Source organism: Lepisma saccharinum, chromosome 27, assembly GCF_977018435.1.
Source record: "Lepisma saccharinum chromosome 27, izLepSacc3.1, whole genome shotgun sequence".
Classification (NCBI taxonomy): domain Eukaryota; kingdom Metazoa; phylum Arthropoda; class Insecta; order Zygentoma; family Lepismatidae; genus Lepisma; species Lepisma saccharinum.
The window spans coordinates 18,376,671-18,396,728 of NC_139255.1; the positions used below are offsets into that span (position 1 = coordinate 18,376,671).

At 36.7% G+C, this 20,058-nt stretch overlaps 1 protein-coding gene across 1 annotated transcript in view; it reads right to left on the minus strand.

Annotated features, from left to right (window-relative positions):
• The window catches only part of LOC145980420 (dipeptidase 1-like), a 168,804-nt gene extending 167,606 nt beyond the window's left edge, over positions 1 to 1,198 (minus strand). Inside the window, exon 1 of the mRNA XM_083113502.1 lies at positions 963 to 1,198. Within this exon, the coding sequence (XP_082969628.1) occupies positions 963 to 1,088 (126 nt within the window). The 5' untranslated portion in view covers positions 1,089 to 1,198. The remainder of the gene's footprint in view (positions 1 to 962) is intronic.
• Between the last annotated feature and the right edge of the window lie 18,860 nt (positions 1,199 to 20,058).

The following is a 20,058-nucleotide window of genomic DNA, read 5'->3' on the forward strand; positions in this document are numbered from 1 at the left end:
GTACCAATTTCGTACCTATTTATAATGTAAATTAGTAAAGTCTCAGTTTTCTATGATTTTCTGTGACAATATTATTCTTGAAAAAGTGTCTAATTTGCATGAACTCAGAATATGAATCGAGTAAAAATTGATATAATATCCTCTAGACAAGGTTATTACTTGTTAATGATATTAATATCTGTTCGAGTAATTATCATACAGACAATGAGAATTCCAAATATAGCATAACTGATTTTTAAAAAAATCGTAATTTATAGAAACTTATTAGTAATCCTATCATACTGAATCTTGTAGCCGATAAAAGTAGTTTAGATGGAAAGGAATAAATTCAAGTTTTGGTTTACTTAGTTTATTCATGGAATTTAAATTTATTGGCTCAATATTCTAACACATCTGATTTCGGTAAAACAATTTGTGGATTGAGATTGTATATTTTGCCGTCAGGTGAACATCGATGAAAGGAGCAGAAGTCTTTCACAGGTTACTAACCCACGCGTCATAAATCAGCGCTTTAATCTGTCAACAGGTTATGTTGGGCGGTCAAGATTACACAAAGAGGATACCGTATTCGATACCGGTGGAGCCCTATAGTGCTTCGGATTCCAATATAAACTGTAGGTCCAGTCCCCATTAGGCTGTGCATAAAATGGACTTAAAAATAACAACTTAATCAAAGACAGTGAAAAAATTTAATGTCTTCTCCATATGTGTAGAGAAACGTGTAAATCAATTTGAAAACATTGAATGTAAAATTTGCAAATTTGCAGAGGAAAGATAAATTATAATGTACTTATACATTTAATTATGTTTGATATATATATGTAATAATTTTATGTGTCTTTAACATTCCTCTTTAGATTAGTTTTCAATTATTTCAGTCGCAAAGGTTTGCAAAGAGAGCGTCATTAGCATAAAACTGAATATTAAAGGGAAACAATTGTTTCTTAATGAGAATCACCAACCTGACAATCCCACTTGGTTTCAAGCTGTACGGCCGAAGTGGTGGGAGACGAACATTCCGTGACCCTTTCAATGAGGTCTAGGTCCAGCTGGACATCCGCTTCGTCGAGCGGCCTCTGGCTGCCCATCTCCTCCTTGCTGACGACAGGCCCCCATGCGGGCAGTTCCAGCAACACGCCCGCCTCCTCGATGGAAGGAGAATTCCGATTCACAGCCACCTTGGCACGCAATTTCCGACCGGCGGGAACTCGGGAACTCGCTGACGCGCACCGCTGGAGCCCCTCTCGACTACTGAGCTACGCCGGCGTCGAAGCAGAGACCTCCAGTGCGCACGCGCCGCTCCCGACCAGCTATGATGCATCGATAAGCTACGGTCCCAGCAGGTTGCGCCACCTATTGGGTGCATGGTTAGTGCTCGGGACAGAGAGATGGAGATAACTGGTAGTGGTAACGCCCCGCATCCCATCTCCTTCATGGCATGTTGCAAGGAGGAAAGTAGATTTACCATTTTAACTTAATCACGAAGTCGAGTAGTGTCTTGACTAAGCCTGCGCACGGAGATGGGAGGGGGGGGAGGGCAAAGGCAGCAGTTGCCCCCTAATATTTTTACTTAGAAATTCAGTTTAGAGGGATTTTATCACCGATGTAAACAGTATTAAACTCTTTATAAAAGATCATCCATTTTCAAACCGATGATAGTTCCAAGCAATAACTTGTAATTTTATGTGTTAGTGAGAAGTGGAAATCTTGTATCAACAAAACGAATACTAACTAACACTTTAGGACATGATATTTTCGTAAGACTTCAGAAGCTCATCCTAATGTTGGCTCTGCAGTGCTTCATAAGCTATCCAATATTTGTAAAGATCCGTGCATTCATTCGCACTCGTGTGTGTATGTTGAAAGATTAAATGTAAGAGATTTGTTTGTATTCGGCTTTCCTTTACTTGGAGTTATTACGAGCTCCATTGTCGCATCAGATGTATAATATATACATAATTTGTGAAGAATTGTTGGACTTTTAACCATTGCTTTCAGTTTATACATGTACCTATGCATTAGAAACTAGTTCTGTCTTTGTCTTCAGGATGGTGTATTTGCCTCTAACTTGTTATCTGTCAGTAGTCTTCAAACACAGGATGGGTTTAGGAAAGGCGTAGATAGGCGCGATCATAACTCAAAGTGGCATATAAACAGAGCTCCTGGGGAGTACTAGAGATGACATGATAAATACAATACACAACCCTGAGGACGGAGATAAACCCTGTCTCTGAAAGGCAATTCAGAATAGAAAGTATTTCAACTAATCAGCTGCAAGGAAGAATGTATATAATTACACAAAATGCACACAGGAATAAGAATTTGGAGGGCGGGTTCGGGAACACCATACGCCCCTGTTTTGTACACAGCTCTACAGAGTTTGTGATGCAGCGAGTTTCACAAATCTTCATTTAAATGTACTGGAATTTGCGGGAGTGGATCAAGTCAGAGAAACCCTTTACTGTGTAAGTACACCCCTTTCAGCACATCGATTTCCACGCATTGACTGAAGTGTATAAACGACACTCAAACAAGTAACTTATTCTTTTAAAATTTAATGGCTAGAGAGATAACAGTATGTAACAGTATTTAGCTCATGGATAACAATTTTGAAAAATAAGAATATCAGGGAAACATTGTGTGGGTGTAAATTATGGAAAGGAAGTGTGTTTTACTAATACACTTATTATTTATGTGGAATTCAAAACACACAAACTTTATGAATTCCATATCAATATATATATATATATATATATATATACAGTGGCGCAGAAACATTTTGCGAGGCCCTAGGCGAGATCAGAATGTGAGGCCCCCATAGAATCTTTAAATTTGAAATCAATGTCAATCGATACCAAATCTTTAAGAATACGTCAGCAGAAATATTATAAAATTTAATAATAACAAAAATGAAAATTACTTATTAAAATTACATTTAATAATTTTACCTAAAAATGTGGTTCCTTGCTTTGCCTGGATCTGAATTCGTTCACGAAGTCATGAATAGTCAAGAGTTAAGACTATGTCGCTTTCTATAGATAATATTGCTAGTCTTGAAATTCTTTCTTTTGACATGGTTGTTCGAAGGTAGTATTTTATTAAGTACAACCTGAATATAGATCGACCACAAGTAAAATAACCTTCGACGAAAAGTCTTCGCGCACCTCCCTCTTCTTCCGTTTAAATCGGGCCATAAGAAGAATGCTCCACTCACCCCCTCCCCTCCACGCGGGAGTACGATGCACTAGAGTTTGCAGGTTTTTTTGCTTATGGTTCCTCTATATGCTCTGTCCTGGGAACCTTTGGAGCGAGCGGACGCAAGCAAGTCTTTGCGCAGCTAGTGACTCGAGCCGACCAAATAACAAGTGCAAGTGAACAGGATTGTTTGGACTGGGAAAATGCGACTTAGGTTACCAGAATCTTATGGCAGTGTATACTGCTTCTCTCCGCCCAATCGTTTTCTTCCGCATTGCGCGACCTTGCTCCAGAGATTCCCAGGATAGAATACAGGGTGAACAGAAACTATAGGGACAAACTTCAGGAGGTGATTCCTGACAGGTAAAGGAACAAAGAAGTTCATAAGAACATATGTCCGGAAATAGACGGTGAGTCTACAATACAGCAATTAGTATCGGTACACATTACATGACATGACTTTCATCCATGTTACAACAGGTGCTCAAAGTGGCCTCCATTGGATGCAATGCAAGTGTCCACACGTCACATCATGGATTGCCTCAATCGTTCGAATGTTCCAACCCAAATAGCGTCACAGGCCACACTTACACGCTGTTCAAGGGTTTGCATATCAGGAACTGGCTCAGCATGCACAACACTTTTCAGATGCCCCCCACAAGTAAAAATCAAGGGGGTTTGAGTCCGGTGATCCAGCGGACCATGCCACAGGGCCTTCTCGTCCGATCCATCTTCTGGGGAAGATGTTGTTGAGGTGTTGGCGAACAATAATGCGAAAGTGGGCTGGCGCTCCATCGTGCATCGGCCACATTACCTGTCGTATTGCCAAAGGCACATTCTGAAGCAAAAGAGGCAAAGTGTTCTGCAGGAAATCCAGATACGTCTGTCCGTTAAGGCGTTGTGGAAGAACAAATGGTCCATGTAGGTGGTCACCAGTAATCTCTGCCTAATCATTGATGCTGAACCGTTGCTGATGAGACGATTCAACCATGCCCCGAGGATTGGCTGTAGCCCACAGATGACGATTGTGTAGGTTGATAATGCCATCTGTACCAAAGGTCGCTTCATCGGTGAATAGGACTGGCGACAGACATCCCAATATGGTGGAGGCTTGTTGCATAAACCAGCGACAAAACAGTTCCCTTGGAGGAAAATCAGCTGGTGATAATTCCTGCACATGTTGCAGGTGATAGGGATAGTAGCGGTTTCCATGCAGGATACACAACATCGTCGCTTGTCTTACACCATGCTGGCGGGCCACTTGCCTGGAGTTTGTAGTGGGGTTGTTCTCAATATCGTGTAGCACTTGTTCCTCCAGAACATAACGCGGTCGTTTTCCATGTTCGCCTGTATGAAAGGACCCATGCTCACACAAACGCCCATAAATGGCTGCAAAGGTTTTGTGGTTTGGTTGGTGTTGTCTGTCCGGGTACGTGGCTCGATAAATCCTAGCGGTCTCTCGACCGTTACCATCAGCTTGACCGTATGCGAAGACCATCTTGGCTTGTTTCTGGTATGAATAACGGACCATGGTGCTTCCACGTAGCTCCAATCACACAATCTGATGTCGTTCTTCAGTGCCATCTACCTTGGCAAATATGCGTTTCCAGACATATGTTGATTATCACTTTTTTGTTCCTTTACCTGTCAGGAATCACCTCCTGAAGTTTGTCCCTACAGTTTCTGTTCACCCTGTATAATAGAGCAAAACATTCAGTACATTTGACTATTTTCTTTTTAATATGGTCATTATGACTAGGTTAGACATGGATTGTATCAGCTCATTTTGGATTTCAAGACTGTAGATAACAACGATGACTCTCATTTTGTTGTGCACGACTGAAATATTCTTGTAGTACGAAATAGTTGGCGTATTATTTAAAATTATTGCGAAAAAATGTTTTGTTGGCCACAAATATTAACATATCCCATCTATTTTCTCACTTTTATTTATTGCTTTTTCTGTATCAGCCCTATGAGCTGCGAAGCTCCGGCCGGTTGCCCACTTCGCACACCCCATGCTACGCCATTGTATGTGTATAAATATATACACACACTCGCGTCTGTGTGCTAGCGTAAGTCGAAACCAAGTGGAATGTTTCAAACTCAATAAAAGTTGAAATAATGAAAACCTAATTTTGATTGATTGACTGATTGATTTGCTTTAATTTACTTCGCATTTTGTGCCACTTTTGGCTAGACATGAAGAAATGGATGAATGGATTTCGGTCTGGGCATGGATGTTTGTATGTGCACTTACAAACATACATGCCCAGACCGAAATCCTTACCCGGGACCCCCGGCGTCGTAGGAAAACCTAAGTTTGTGTACTGCCCCCAGTAATAGAAGGAAAAGGTTACCTTTTGACGAAATCAGTGTTGAAGTGACATCGTTATAACGTTTAAATAATTTTATCCCTTTATGATATTATTATTGCTATTTACACATAATTTTAGTTATTTACTCACATCCTCTCCGATTGACTTGGTATGAACGTAAAATTTTGTACCTTGCTCGCAGGCGAAATGAAAAAAATGAGTGGTCAAACCCTCCCCTACAGCAAAGGGTTCAATACACTCACTTGTTGCGATCACCAATGGACGTCAGCTGTGGATATCACGAAAACAATTAGAGCTGAAAGATAAAATTTGTTGGACCGAGAGCGATGTGCACCCGCTTCAATAGCCCTTCAGTCTGTCTCCATAGGCAACAATGGATCCCAGTGGACAACTCAATAACTGTGCAGCCAGACATTAAATTTTGTGTTCCAAAAATACTGCTAAATATTATAATGGAACATGAATTAGCCTGGTTGGTTCGTTACTGATGATAATGGAATTCAAACAATTGGTATTACGGCACCAAAATGATAGTAATGAAAGTACTAGAGATAGGCTATAAAGATATTTTTTGTAATTTTCACTTGTGCAATTTAATTAAGCACTGATAAGAACCGCGAAAAGAGAGACATGGCAATTTTTTTCCTCACTTTTATACGCGATTAGCTCTTTCAAATATGTTCCTTCGTGGGTCTTCATTCTCTATTATCCTTCTTCGTATTTTATCATTTATCTTTATTCGGAGGGCCTCCCCCATGGCGCAGTGGTAGCGGCATTGCCTTATAATCAAGGGGTCCCGGGTTCGATACCCGGTGGAGGCACAAGTGGTTCGGATCCCACTTTAAACTGTAGGTCCAGTCCCGATTAGCCTTACTGTGCATAAAGTGGACTTAAAACAACAACTCAACAACAACAACAACATCTTTATTCGGTTACTTTTTGCCCTAAAACTCTAATGAATAGTATCTTGCAAGTTAGTCTGATGATTTACTGTAGTCAGTTACAAATATATAAAATTCTATGTACGAAATTTTGTGTACTGACTTTCAGTTGATATAAAATCATACCGAAGAAAAAACAAACAAGTAATAAATGGACAGCAAAAACATAACCAGATTATTGGAACAAGAATATGAATGCTTTACATACTCTTTTGTAAAGGAATCGCATAAATTAACATTATTATTATCTATTTTTGTTCCTAATATTATCATTATCTATTTTTGTTCCTAATATTATCATTATCTATTTTTGTTCCTAATATTATCATTATCTATTTTTGTTCCTAATATTCACTTGGTTGCATATTTCAAGTGTTTTAATTCTTTTCCGCGGCTGTAACACAGTACGGGAGATTCCTGTTCTCTTATGTGAACATTATGCATCGTCATTCTATGGCACTATGACATCACTTCGAAGGCACGAGATATGATTCCAAGTATACAAAACCGGTTTATTCTATATGTATGCTGCTGATATGATCCTCCAGAATCTTATTAAAGATTCAATCATATCTAATATTATTCTTTATAATATTTGCTTTTTATATTCACGATAAACGTTATAAAAGTTAAGAAAATTAAGCGTTGACCTAATGACATAATTTTGTCATTCGAAAAGTTTCGTGTTTATTATTTGTAAGCTTCATGGAAGCAAAATCTTTCATTGTTGACAATTAGTTAAATATATGATGTTCTCAGTTTTAAAATTAAACTATTATGAAAGCCATAAGAGCTAGATTTCAGTTGAAGTTACTAGTAACATAAGCCTTATGGACATTGGAAAGCAGTTCTTTAAGAATGTGACGAAGTTTGTAATAGAGAATATTATAGAAACTTCAAGGGTCATAATTGTTGTTTTAGACATAGAAATATAAACCTTATGGAACATGCTGTTTAATCTTTAGAATATTGCCATTATTCACAAATTAGTTCAACATATCACAGCCGTAGCTATGTGTATCTCTTGTGTCACGAGAGGCTCTCTGCTTGACATGCGGGGGTATAAATACAGCCTCGAAACCTAATTCTGGGGCATTTTCATCACCGACTCCGATGGGTTGACATCTTAAATACTCAGCTCCCTTTATGGGAGGGTTCAAGAACTCAGTCTTCGTTCTCAAATTAACTTAGAGACATAGTTATTCTGTCGTATAGGTAGGTTCGCCCTGCGGACATGCTAACATGTCACCATACCAAAGAATAACTTCATTTAAACTTTATTTTGAAGCTTTCTGAAATTTTTAAATTAAATTTTTGCAAAAGAATGTTAAACTTCGACTCAGAACTTACTGTCATTCTGACGCATGGTTAGGTTCGCCCTGTGGACATGATAACATGTCACCGTAGGGGAGAATAAGTTAATTTACAATTGCTTTCAACTGTGTGATAATTCAGTTTGATTTCTTCGAAACTTATGCGCAATATACTCGTATTTTCAATTTTGCATAAAGCACAGAATTTAATGTTATTCTGAAGTATGAGTAGGTTCGCCCTGTGCGCATGCTAACATGCCATCATACGGAAGAATAGGTTCAGATTATTTCGTCTCCATGATTATTATTTATTTATCAGGTTATTAATTATTGATATCTGGCATGGTTAGGTTTCACCCTGTGAACATGCTAACATGTTCTCATATCCGACATCAAGTCGATGTTTCTAATATTTTACGAATTATAGCAGTTTGTATTTCTGCACATATCTTGAACCCAGACCATATTGTCCAATTAGTTTGGAACAACTTATTAATATTAAATCGGAGTCAATACTCAAAACTATCGTCAGTCATGTCAAAGTTATGCTTCGTTATGTCAAGGAGCGTTCATAAAGTTCCCAGCACGCGCCTAGTCGTCTTTATATAACGGATTTGACAGCTTGATCCATATCCTGTAAATAAACTGCAAGAGTTGCATATATTTGATTATAAGAAGGAAATCTGTTCCGTCCTTTGTTTATGGAGATCTGTAACTAAGATGTAAATTTATGAAAGTATCTTAAAAATAATACATCTTCAGGAAAAGAATTGCCCTTAAAGAAGCCTACTGAAGACGCAGACCAATCTTCAGAATCAGATGTTGTTCATTTATCTAGTCTCTTTTCTCATAGCCTATGTCAAAATGATTTAATATAGTTGAAGCCTCATACCCCATGCACTTCTCTTACTATACCCGTCCCTGAGAGGGGTCAGAGCATCCCATTAGCCCACTGAATTCAGCGGAGGTGAAGAAAACAGATGCAACTGAATATAAAAGGTGATCGAAGGAAATAGGAAGGTAAAGATGAGGATGTTTTTAATGTTATAGCTGCGATTGCATAATTTGTCTAAGGCGATTTATGCTCGAGGACGCTGACAACAGAGGGTAGCCTAAAGGTTCGAGAGAGGAACCGCCACGAAGCCTAGTTCAGTGTGGGAGCAGCCTAAAGTTCCGCTCACTTTCTTCGTCTCCTTCGGAGTTCAGATCAGGTCTCTCCCTAGACATGCAGCTATGATGATTTTAAAAGGATGGGATTTTTTTTTTTATTTTGAGCGTTTTCCCTCATCAGCATCCCGCAAGTTGTTATGTTTTCCTTCCTAATTTTGCGTAACGCTATGTCGCTCTTCCTAGTTATTCACCTGTTGATATGAATGATAGAAAAGTTGAAAGTACCAGGGAAGGAAAACCCCTTTCACTACAATCGAAATGAAATTCGAGGGCAAGAAACGTCTTCTCACAGCCGTGACACGCCATCTTGCAAACCTGCCCCCAAATGTGTAATTAAAGAACACTATGTATTACGGAAGATAATTTTTAGTCTCTTCATGGTTATAAATACCATATGTTTCCTGACCTGCCCAGAAAAATATTGAAATCCCGACATTGATTTTGAATAATCCTGCATTTACGGTCACGTAATTGCAAATTATAACCATTTTCTACCGTTATAGATTCTACATTATAAAATGCTTAAATGTAAATCAAAAGCGATTCCGTTCCGTTTTTAAAAATTAAAATTTTTAACGTAGAACATTTTCAAATTTTCCTTCATTTCTAACAGTATACACTAACGTGTCAATGACGCAGATCTACAAAAAATATTTTTGATTAGTTGCCAAAGATTTTTGAACGAATTTATGGTATTTTTTTGTGCTGAATCTAAAAGGAACAACAGTTTTGCCAAGTTGGCTCTAGTTCTTGAGGTACTTAATATCTTTAGACTTTAAGTTTATCTCAATAATAGCTGTAGGTGTTTACATGAAATAGTACATGGCTATTATTTTAGAATATAAAAATATGTCTCTAGTCCATCCATTCCAAGGAATATATTTATTAAAAGTTCGTTTTTATTATTTGTTTTAGTTTTGAGTTTTATTTATATTTTTAAGGGGAATAAAATATGAGTTCTTTGAGAGCAGGCCGCATAAATTATCCTGATGGAATGTGCTGCGTTGCATGTGTGGTGAATATTCTGTGCAGAAACAAGGAAAAACATCACTGTCTTTGTAAAGGAAGCATATTTTGCATATTGAAGTAGTCTGTTAATATCTTGAATAAAGGTGGCAAGTGTTTCATTACATCTATAGATCCTTTCATGGACTGAGTATTGAGAAACTAAAAACGCGGATCTTTGATGGGCGTCAAACTCGTAAACTCATTAATGATTCAAATCTCTCAAATTGTAAGAATGATATTGAAGCTTCTACATGATTCAGTTATGTCTCAGTTGTCAAGAACTTCTTTGGCAATCACAAACACATAACCTATGAAGAACGGGTACAAAAACGTGCTCACAATATTTTGGTATTAATATGAGCATCAAGATAAATTTCCTCCAAATCCATTTTGATAGTTTTGAAAATAATGTTGGTGATTTTAATGAAAAACAAGGGGAGAGGTCCCACAGGAATATAAAGGAGATGATGGAGGAAATATTTCAAAGCAGATGGGACAGATATAAGATATCAGATCAGTGGTGGTGATTATGTGGGGTGTAGAGGACATTTCCAACTCACTTTTTTTTGCCTCCGCACCAGGGTCCCTTAATGATAAGCCATGTCTACTAAGGGAGACGAAACTGTCCTTGCACCTGCCCCCTTCCTCCTACCCGTTTTGGTACCCAATCGTCGCTAGTGTGGCAGATTATTGCTGGTATCTTCAACGTGATTGTTTCAACACCCTACACACAAGAACATCTCAGAAACAACGTTTATCTCATCATTAGGAGTGAATAACAATGAGATTTCATGCTTTCTTTATGTTTTTAAAAGTACAGCAATTGCTCAAAAACTAGAGCCAATGTAGAAAAACTGATACCATATTCGAAATCACAATGGCAAAGATGCCATAAAATGACTCTAATTTCGTTGGCAATAAAAAGTTTGTTTACCAGTGTGATCAATATTACACATGGTGTTCGTCATCGTCGTCGGCTACAGCGAGCATACGGAGAATGTGGATTAGGTTATCATTCTTCAGGATAAGTATGTTCATGGCACGAAACCTTAAATGTGAAGACGAGGATGTAGGCTTACTGTTTTTGTTCGAAAGGCGTCGTTTAGCCTTAGAGATGCTTACGTTGCATTAATTAGAAGTAATGCAATTCTTCCTTCGGCATAGCACGTGCGTGAACTTCCCACGGGAGATAGAATCGTTAAGACTCGATCTACACGCAAGGGTTGTTCAATCGATAGCAAATGTAAACGCATTGAACGAAGGACCCCATGCCAATTGCAACTGACCCAGTGGCCTACTCCGCTCGTGAATAATGTAGGTGATAATGAGAAGCAGATACGGGGGAAATGCGAGGGAACTTCCCAGTTCAAGACTTAGTAATTTCCACCTTCAAACCGGTCACTAATTTGAGCCACATCGACATTCGATGCGTCTAACTATGATTTCCACTTTCTATTCGCCTGTTTTAATATTGTGGTGCATAAGATATTAACCGCCTCCTCCTAAGTAATTTCCTAGAACGTTAATTTTACCTGGAATAAAATAAAGTTTGCATTAATTATTCAAACTGAGAAAACTTTATAATCAAAATGGCGTGGAAGTGCATTCTCAGTTCGGGAAATGAAACTTCGTCATCATTATGTTCTACTAGGAATTAGAACTAGGCGCTTGGGACAGCCTTACCAACTTGAGAAATATTCTGTCATCAGTGATGTTATTGTTACGTATTTATTGTTTGGTGAGAAAGTTAGGCTAGCAGCTAACTCCCTAGCCTTCTTAAACCGGAAGGTTCATGGCTGCAGCAACACAGACCTTCCATCTGTCCCTATCTTGAGCAAGTTCTATATACTCTTTTCCATCTCTACCGATTTCCCTTAGGTCCATCTCAACGTTGTCCCTCCATCTTCGTCTTGGTCTTCCTACAGGTCTCTTACCATCAGGTTTCCCAACAAGAATCCTGTAAACTCCTCTTTCCTCTCCCATTCGTGCCACATGGCCTGCCCACCTAAGTCTTCTTGATTTAATCATTCTAATAATATCTGGACATGAATACAAATTATGTAGTTCTAAATTATGTAACCTTCTCCACTCGCCTGTCTCCTCATCCCTTTTAGGTCCAAATATTTTCCTAAGGATCTTATTTTCAAATACTCTCAATTTATGTTCCTCTTTCAATGTAAGGGACCAAGTTTCACATCCATATAATACTACAGGCAAAATTACTGTTTTGTATATTTTAACTTTTAGTTTCTTAGCTATTAAACGAGAAGACAAAAGTTTATGAAGAGAGAAGTAACATGCATTTCCTGAATTAAGCCTACTTTTTATTTCCTCTTTAATATAATTTTCATTTGTTAATATTACTCATAAGTATTTGAATTTGGAAACTGGTTCAAACGAGTTGTTATCAATAATTAGATTTTGATTATTAATTAACACTTGCTTTCGGCCTGTAAGCATATATTTAGTTTTCTCTTTGTTAACTTCCAAACCTATCTCTTTAGCAGTTTTGTAAAATATTTTAGCATTATTCTTAATTGTATTCACATCATCCCCCAGTAAGTCTACATCATCTGCATATGCTAACAACTGAGTCACACCATTTAATTTTAGTCCTTCTTTAGTTTCTTTTACCTTCCTAACAGCATATTCTAAGGCAAAATTAAAGAGCAATGGAGATAATGCATCTCCTTGTTTTAACCCATCATGAATTGTAAATTTGTCAGACATATTAATACCCACACGAATTTTACTTTCTGTTTCACTGGTGCATATTTTTATCATACTAACAAGCTTCTTAGGTATTCCAAACTCTACTAATATATTATATAATTTATCTCTTTTGACCGAATCATATGCTTTTTTGAAATCAATGAATAGCTGATGGACATTTTGATTATATTCCCACTTTTTTTCAAGTGTCTGTCTGATGTGAAAAATTTGATCTGTTGTTGAGTTACGTTTAAATCCACATTGATAATCACCTATAATTTCATTAGCATATGGCTTTAGTCTTGTTAAAAGAATGTTAGATAATATTTTATATGTTGTTGAGAGTAGAGAAATTCCACGGTAATTATTGCAGTTCATTTTATCACCTTTTTTAAACACAGGAACAATTATGGATTCTTTCCACTGTTGAGGGATTTCTTCTTTATTCCATATTAAACAAATTAATTTATGAATTTGACATATTAATGAATTTCCACAATATTTAATTAACTCAGCTGGTATTAAATCAATGCCAGGTGCTTTGTTATTCTTTAACCTTTTAATAGCATCTTTAACTTCAGTCAAGTTAGGTTCTGGAACTAAATGTTCTGCTGTGTGGACATCATTTACTTCTGATTGATCTCCTACATAGACATTTAGGCTAGCAGCATTAAACCTAATCTGCCTAACCTATTCGCGTGTATATTTGTGCTACAGATGAATAGGTGAGTAGGTTAGGTAGGTCAAGTTTTCTGCTGTTAGCGTAGCTTACGTCTCCAAGTTGTTATGGCTTTTCTGTCGGCTGGTCACTCGTGGAATTCGATGAATTAATAACAGGGTCTTGGCCAAGACTTGGATTATGACAACGTATTGGAATCCCTATGGGTGTTCTTTGTGACTGTCCCTTAATAAATTTCATCATGTCATCACTCATTCCCATCTTTGCGATTAGCCAAAAATGGCAGTAGAGCAAAGTGATATAAACCAACTTAATCGAAGAAACTTTGTATAAAATACCATAAATAAATAAATAAAACCTTGAAATCGAGACACTAATATTAGTGTAAAATAATACAATTAATACATTTCAAAAGAAATTAATGTCAATTTTGAATCATGTAAGAATAATGGACTGTTGCAATTCTTGTTAAGAACCTAAAATTATGTTCTTCTACATTTTGGAATAGGATGGATTGACACGGATTTTAATGGTAAGAGGAGATGTTATCCTCCTTGAAAGATGTACATTCTTAATTATTTGATTATAAAACGTTTCTTCAAGTTGTCCATTTTCAAAAATGTATATTTTCGTACATTCAATTATTACTCGTATATTTCTGTATAAACAGTCTTAAAGTACGAATCACAAATATCGGATATGTGCCAGAGTACAGGACTTTTGATATCATTGTGTGCGCGAAGAAAATTAGTTTATTTATTTACTTACTTTTATTTGGGATTACAGCTTTTAGCAGTTTTTCTCATATCTACGTAGGGAGAGTTGCACAATACCGGACAGTAACTGTTTCTCTGTATCCACGCTAGTTGTCATACACGTACAGCAATAAAAATGTAAGACAGGCCTGTGTAGTCCTACTGGTAAATTTGGAGTAATCAAAGTCACAGATTACGTCACTACAGGCCATCTTGTTGCGGTTTCTGCTCGTTGGAAGAAGAAATGAATGACTGAAGATAATTTGCAGTAGAACAATCTTTCGTGAGTGATGAGTTTCATGAATCGTAATAGGTATTTATTAATTTATGATTAAGAAGAATCGAAAACATCATAAGCAGCACTTCCTACATTTTGATTACTTTTGATCCATCTGTGTAAATAAAATAATAATCTTTCCATCTTTCCATGTAATCATATTTTGTATATTGTTCAGGAAAATAAACATTTTTATATTCACATACAGGATAATCTAGGGTATAAATTGGTTTACTCCTTACTTTCAATAATTTTTGATGATCGTCATAGTAGTTATTAAATAATTTCACCCATTCTATATCTTCACAGTTGTTCATTCTGCCTGTATCATATAATTCATCCAAGTCGAATAGAATGTCGTTAAATGGATGATTAACTTCTCACATTGTTTTTAATATACATGTATATTTAATGGACATTTCTTTTTTCCTATAACTTAAGTTCCACTCGCTTCTGTATACTGTAACATTGGGAGTACTCTTCATCAGTCCTAGACATAACCGAAGAACGTTCCTCTGCATTACTTCCAAAGCTCGAAAGACACGTTCCGAAATTGCATTAACATTATATTCTATTGTTAGTTTGTAATAGTTTTTGTAAAAATTCATCATGGTACTTGGATGATATCCCCATTTTTTTGTAGCCATAGAACGAAATATGTTGAAAATTAATTCTGCCTTTTTCACTAACTTTTTTACATGAGGTTTCCATGTTAATTTATTATCAAATATAACGACTACATATTTAACTATATTTTCTATAGGTATTTGTAACTTTTTTGTGTATTGATTCAGATTATTCGGTATTCCATTTTTACTAAATATTATCAGCTTTGATTTTTCTGATGATATATTCATAGTCGTCCTATTCTCTACAAATATATTTATCTAGATTATTTTCTCTTCCATGGTGTTAATTCCCTTATCTACCAGACTGACACTCTCATATACACATAAATCGTCTGCATATTATATTCTTTGAACATCCATTAAATATATATTGAAAAGTAAAAGACTTAAAGCGCTTCCCTGTGGAAGTCCATTGTTATCCATCTAGGTCCCTCAATTTTATTTTGAAAGCAAAAGTATGAACAACGATCTTTTAATAGATCCCAAATTATTTGTAGATGCATATAAGATATTTTCAGATTTTCGAGGAGCCCTTTACCTTTTTTGTAGTATTTTTTAATAATTTATTTATATTTACATTAACATATGCCCCTTTCATATCTAAGAAAGCAGCAATAAGACTACTTTTCCTTTTCATTGTATCATAAACTTTTGATGATAACATTGCCAAGGCATCTGTACACCTCATATCCTTCCAAAAGCCAACTTGAAGCCTTCAAAATAATCCCTGTGCCTCTATATGTCAACTTATTCTCTTTAGAATTAATTTTTCAAAAATGTCTCGCAGTACTGAAGACAAAGCTATCGGTCTATAAGATTCTCCTCCATGTGGGCTTTTCCCAGGTTTCAATATTGGTAAAATGATTTAAGTGTACCACGATTGCGGTACAATTCCTAATTCATTATTTAATTGTAAATGTTACAAAGGTAGGGGAAGGTGGGGGACTTTGCAACACTTTTCAGTTTAATTTTTTTTTATTCAAAAACTGTTACAGTTGGAACAAGTTACAAATATGCTATGAAATGGTACATCTTTTGGCTACTTAAGAAACAAATATGAAATTTTAATTTTGAACCTCAAGTGAGAAAAGTCTGTTAATTTAAAGCAGATCCGAGTGTTGCTATGTGCCCCATGCATGGGGTAAGTTGCAACAGTGTTTGGGGTACGTTGCAACAGGGATTATGCGTTGTCTGAATGACACTATTTGCAATCAATGCACACATAATAAGGATTTCTCTCTGCGCACAGCCAATGGGACCACATTTTGCATTGCTTGCACTGCACCCAGTCTTCTTCTTCTTTGTAGGATTCTCCACGCACTAAACAGTGATATTCTTTGCAAGAACTTTGGAATAATGTTTTCTTGCACATAATTTTCTTCTTGCCCTTTTCCTTTGTACTACTCTTTTTTGCATCTTCCAAAGCCTTTTTTCAGATGTGTCTGTTAGAATGGCACTTCGTTTACGTTTACGATTCGTCGTTTTCCTGGGTTCAGCCTTTGGGTATGGACGAACATTTTCAGGAGAGAAGGAAACTTTAGGTCTACTCACTACTGAAGACATTTGTGTGCCACTTGGACCCGGCATTTCAATTTGCGAAAGCAAATGTTCATTTTGAACATCACCTGAAGATGATTTAGTTGGCAGTGCATCGCACCTGGCAGTTTGGACTATGTCATCACTATCAGATACGGGAGACCTACTATCTACCTGTCCTGCTAGATTTGGTCGATCTGAAACGAAACACGACGCAAAGTCGCTTTCTTGGAATACCTCAGAATTGAAGGGAAATATTCCTGTTTGAACAAAACCTGATGTTATGTTGGTAGGGGTAACTGTATTCAAAAATGATGTTTTAACTATCTGTGGTATGTAGTAGATTGTAAGAGTTTTTCCTGGATTATTCTTATGCCAAGAATCAATTGCTCGGCCACCCACTTTCTTAAATGGACCAAAAACACTGACATCTAACGGTTGTAGTCGATGCGAACAGTGTGGAGGAAATGACAAAAGGGTAATATTATTATTTTTGCATTCATCTAAAGCTTCACAGCTGAGATGGGAAGAGTGATTATCGATGAAAAGAAGCACAGGGGAGTTTTCGTTAGGATTCACCTGAGAAATGAAGTGTCGAATGAATTGGACAAACGTTTCCTCAATCATCCAACCTGAACCAGTAGCTGCTCCGATGCAGTCTGTTGGGCCATCTCGAATGAAATGGTCCCGAAAGTTCTTACGTGGAAATATTAGCATTGGAGGTATAAAAGTCCCTTGAGCACTAACTGCCACTGCAACTGTCACAAGTTCACTTCTATCTGTACTGCTCACTATGCCAACCTGTTTTGTTCCTTTTCGAGTTACAACCTGATTTGGTTTCATGACAGTTGTGACACCAGTTTCATCCATGTTCCAAATTCTTGAGCATGAATAATTGTTTCTGGACAGAACTTTGGAAACTTTGTCAAAAAACATGCGCACATTTTCTTTGTTGAAACTGGACATTCGTGCTAAAGAAGTTGATTCAGGAAAGCGCACCGAAAGATCTTTGTTTCTCTGTAGGAATCCCCTGAACCATTCAATACCAGCCATTCCGTTTACAGACCACGATGAAGGAGCACTTATATCAAACTTAACTGCACAGAGATGAGCCAATTTTCGCACTTCCTGTGGTGTTAGTCCAAACATAATCTCACTGGAACGCTGCAAGTACATTTTGAAGATATTATCTTCTTCCTCTGAAAACACTTTGCACGGTTTCGCATAACCACAACTTATGTTCTGTCCCTCACGAGGACCACTTTCTTGTAATTTCTTCTTCTGTATGTATCTTGAGAGGGTTGAATAATGAATGTTGAACTCTGCAGCCACTTGTCTTAAGCTGACATTTTTGTCATCTTCGTGTTCCAGGACTAAATTTGCTGCTCTATCCATCACATCAGGCGGTTTAGTCCCCTTTTGGGTCTTCCTCTTGTAGTTCCTCATCATACAGGCTACCTGAAACAATAGAAATAATAATAATAATAATAATAATAATAATAATAATAATAATAATAATACGGCAACAATTATACAGCAATTTGACAACAATAGTTTCGGCGGGAACATAAGAAGGAACAATCTTTTATAAATATATCTGCAAGACGAAAGATACCATATCAGAAAGCAAAACAATATTAATGTTTCGTGCTGCTAGTAGAAATTACATGCACATGATTATAAACAAAAATTCATTCACAATTTATCTAGCACTACTTAGTGAAATATAGTGTTTTCTTGCCGTACTGACGTGCGTGTAATTTTGTATAAGAATAAATAAGTGAAAATTCAAAATGTGTGTTGGTTACTGAATATAGGACTAAATATATGCGATCAAGTAGTGTAATTGAGGGTATTATAAACCCGAGAAATGATGACCCCCCTCAGGTAGATTTGGCTACACTTAAAACTAGCTCAACATGCCCATATGAGCTTTTTGCTCAAGTGTGGAACTCTGTCTAATCCAAGATTTTTGTAAAAATGCCCCCGAGAATTTCCTGTGAAATGATGAGCCCCTCAGATTGATTTGCCTACACTTACAAAAGGCACTTCTGTGAGATTGTTGTCCATAAGCTTGTTAAAAATATGCCCCTCTTGATATTTTTTGATATCTTAAGTATAGTGACTGCTATAGTGCCCTAGCATGTATAGATTTCAAAATATTAACAATTCTGTTAATATTACATTTTTCAGAAAATTCTATTTATAAAAATTAGGCATTTACAGTTTAAGTATTGCATATATCAGGAAAATTATAGAGACATAAAATGTAAAGAATCATGCCTAGAATATGCCTACAAAATTTCAAGTCTCCGGTACTGATAGTTTTTGAAAAATCTCAAATTCAAAAAATTATCGATTTTTTAACAAAACTTCTAAACAGCCTCTAGATTTCAAATATGCAACCCCCATGCACCTATCTTGAAAAATAGGCAAGTTATTCAAGATCTAGAGAACGGCAAGAGATTTTTGAAAAATTATAGAGATCAAAAAGTTGCATTGCCCAGGCCAAAGCAACAAACCCCATGTCTCTAGGATTCATGGTTCCAGAGATAATCAAAATTCAAAAAAAATTTCGATTTTTTCAAAATTTGAGTATGTTGCTCTGGGGAACATGCAGAGTCACCCCCAGGAATATAACTGGCCTAGGATCAAAACTAGTGAAAATTGCAAAAATAAAATAATCGATTTTTTCAAAATTTCAGTATGTTGCTCTGGGGGCCATGCAGAGTCACCCCCATAAATATAACTGTCCTAGGATCAAAACTAGTGACAGAATGCAGAAACAAAAATTATAATAGGGCTTGGATACAACAAGAAGGGCATTCTGCTGGCTTGTATACAGCTACCAGCCACTATATTTTTATTTTGAACACAGTACTTAAAACTAAGCCAAGATGCACACCCACCCACCCCCACCCACACCCACCCACATCCATACATATTTACTTCCCGGTACACTTCTATTGCATCATGTTGTGTAATATTATGCAATAAATTATTAGGCATGTGTTGTTTTCTGATTAATTGGTTATGACATAATGTGATGATGTTGTGTTTCCTGATTGGTTTAAATAAGCAAGATTTCTATTGGCTCTATAAATCTATATAAGCCAGAGCACAGTGCAGATTCCTCACCTTTGCTGGATCGGCAGAGGAACCCACATCGCGGGGGATAGAACCTGAACAGGCTCCACCAAAGTATAGGAGACTTAGAAGCATATAATTTGGCGGAAAACCCAAGTAAGGTCATAGAAACAATATACACTGATGCAATAAAAGCCAATTTTTGGCAGGGGGCCAAAGTGGTTCCTAAATACAAAATAATTAATATCTCAAGAACTAATTGACATAGAGCTATGCAGTTTTTTTTTGTCTGCACTGAACCCAACTGATATTTTTTATTAAGCATAGCATTTTGATTTGATTCCCAATAAATTTTATATAAAAAACCAACAACAAAAATAGCAAAGCCAAAAATATTAACACACATACACACACATA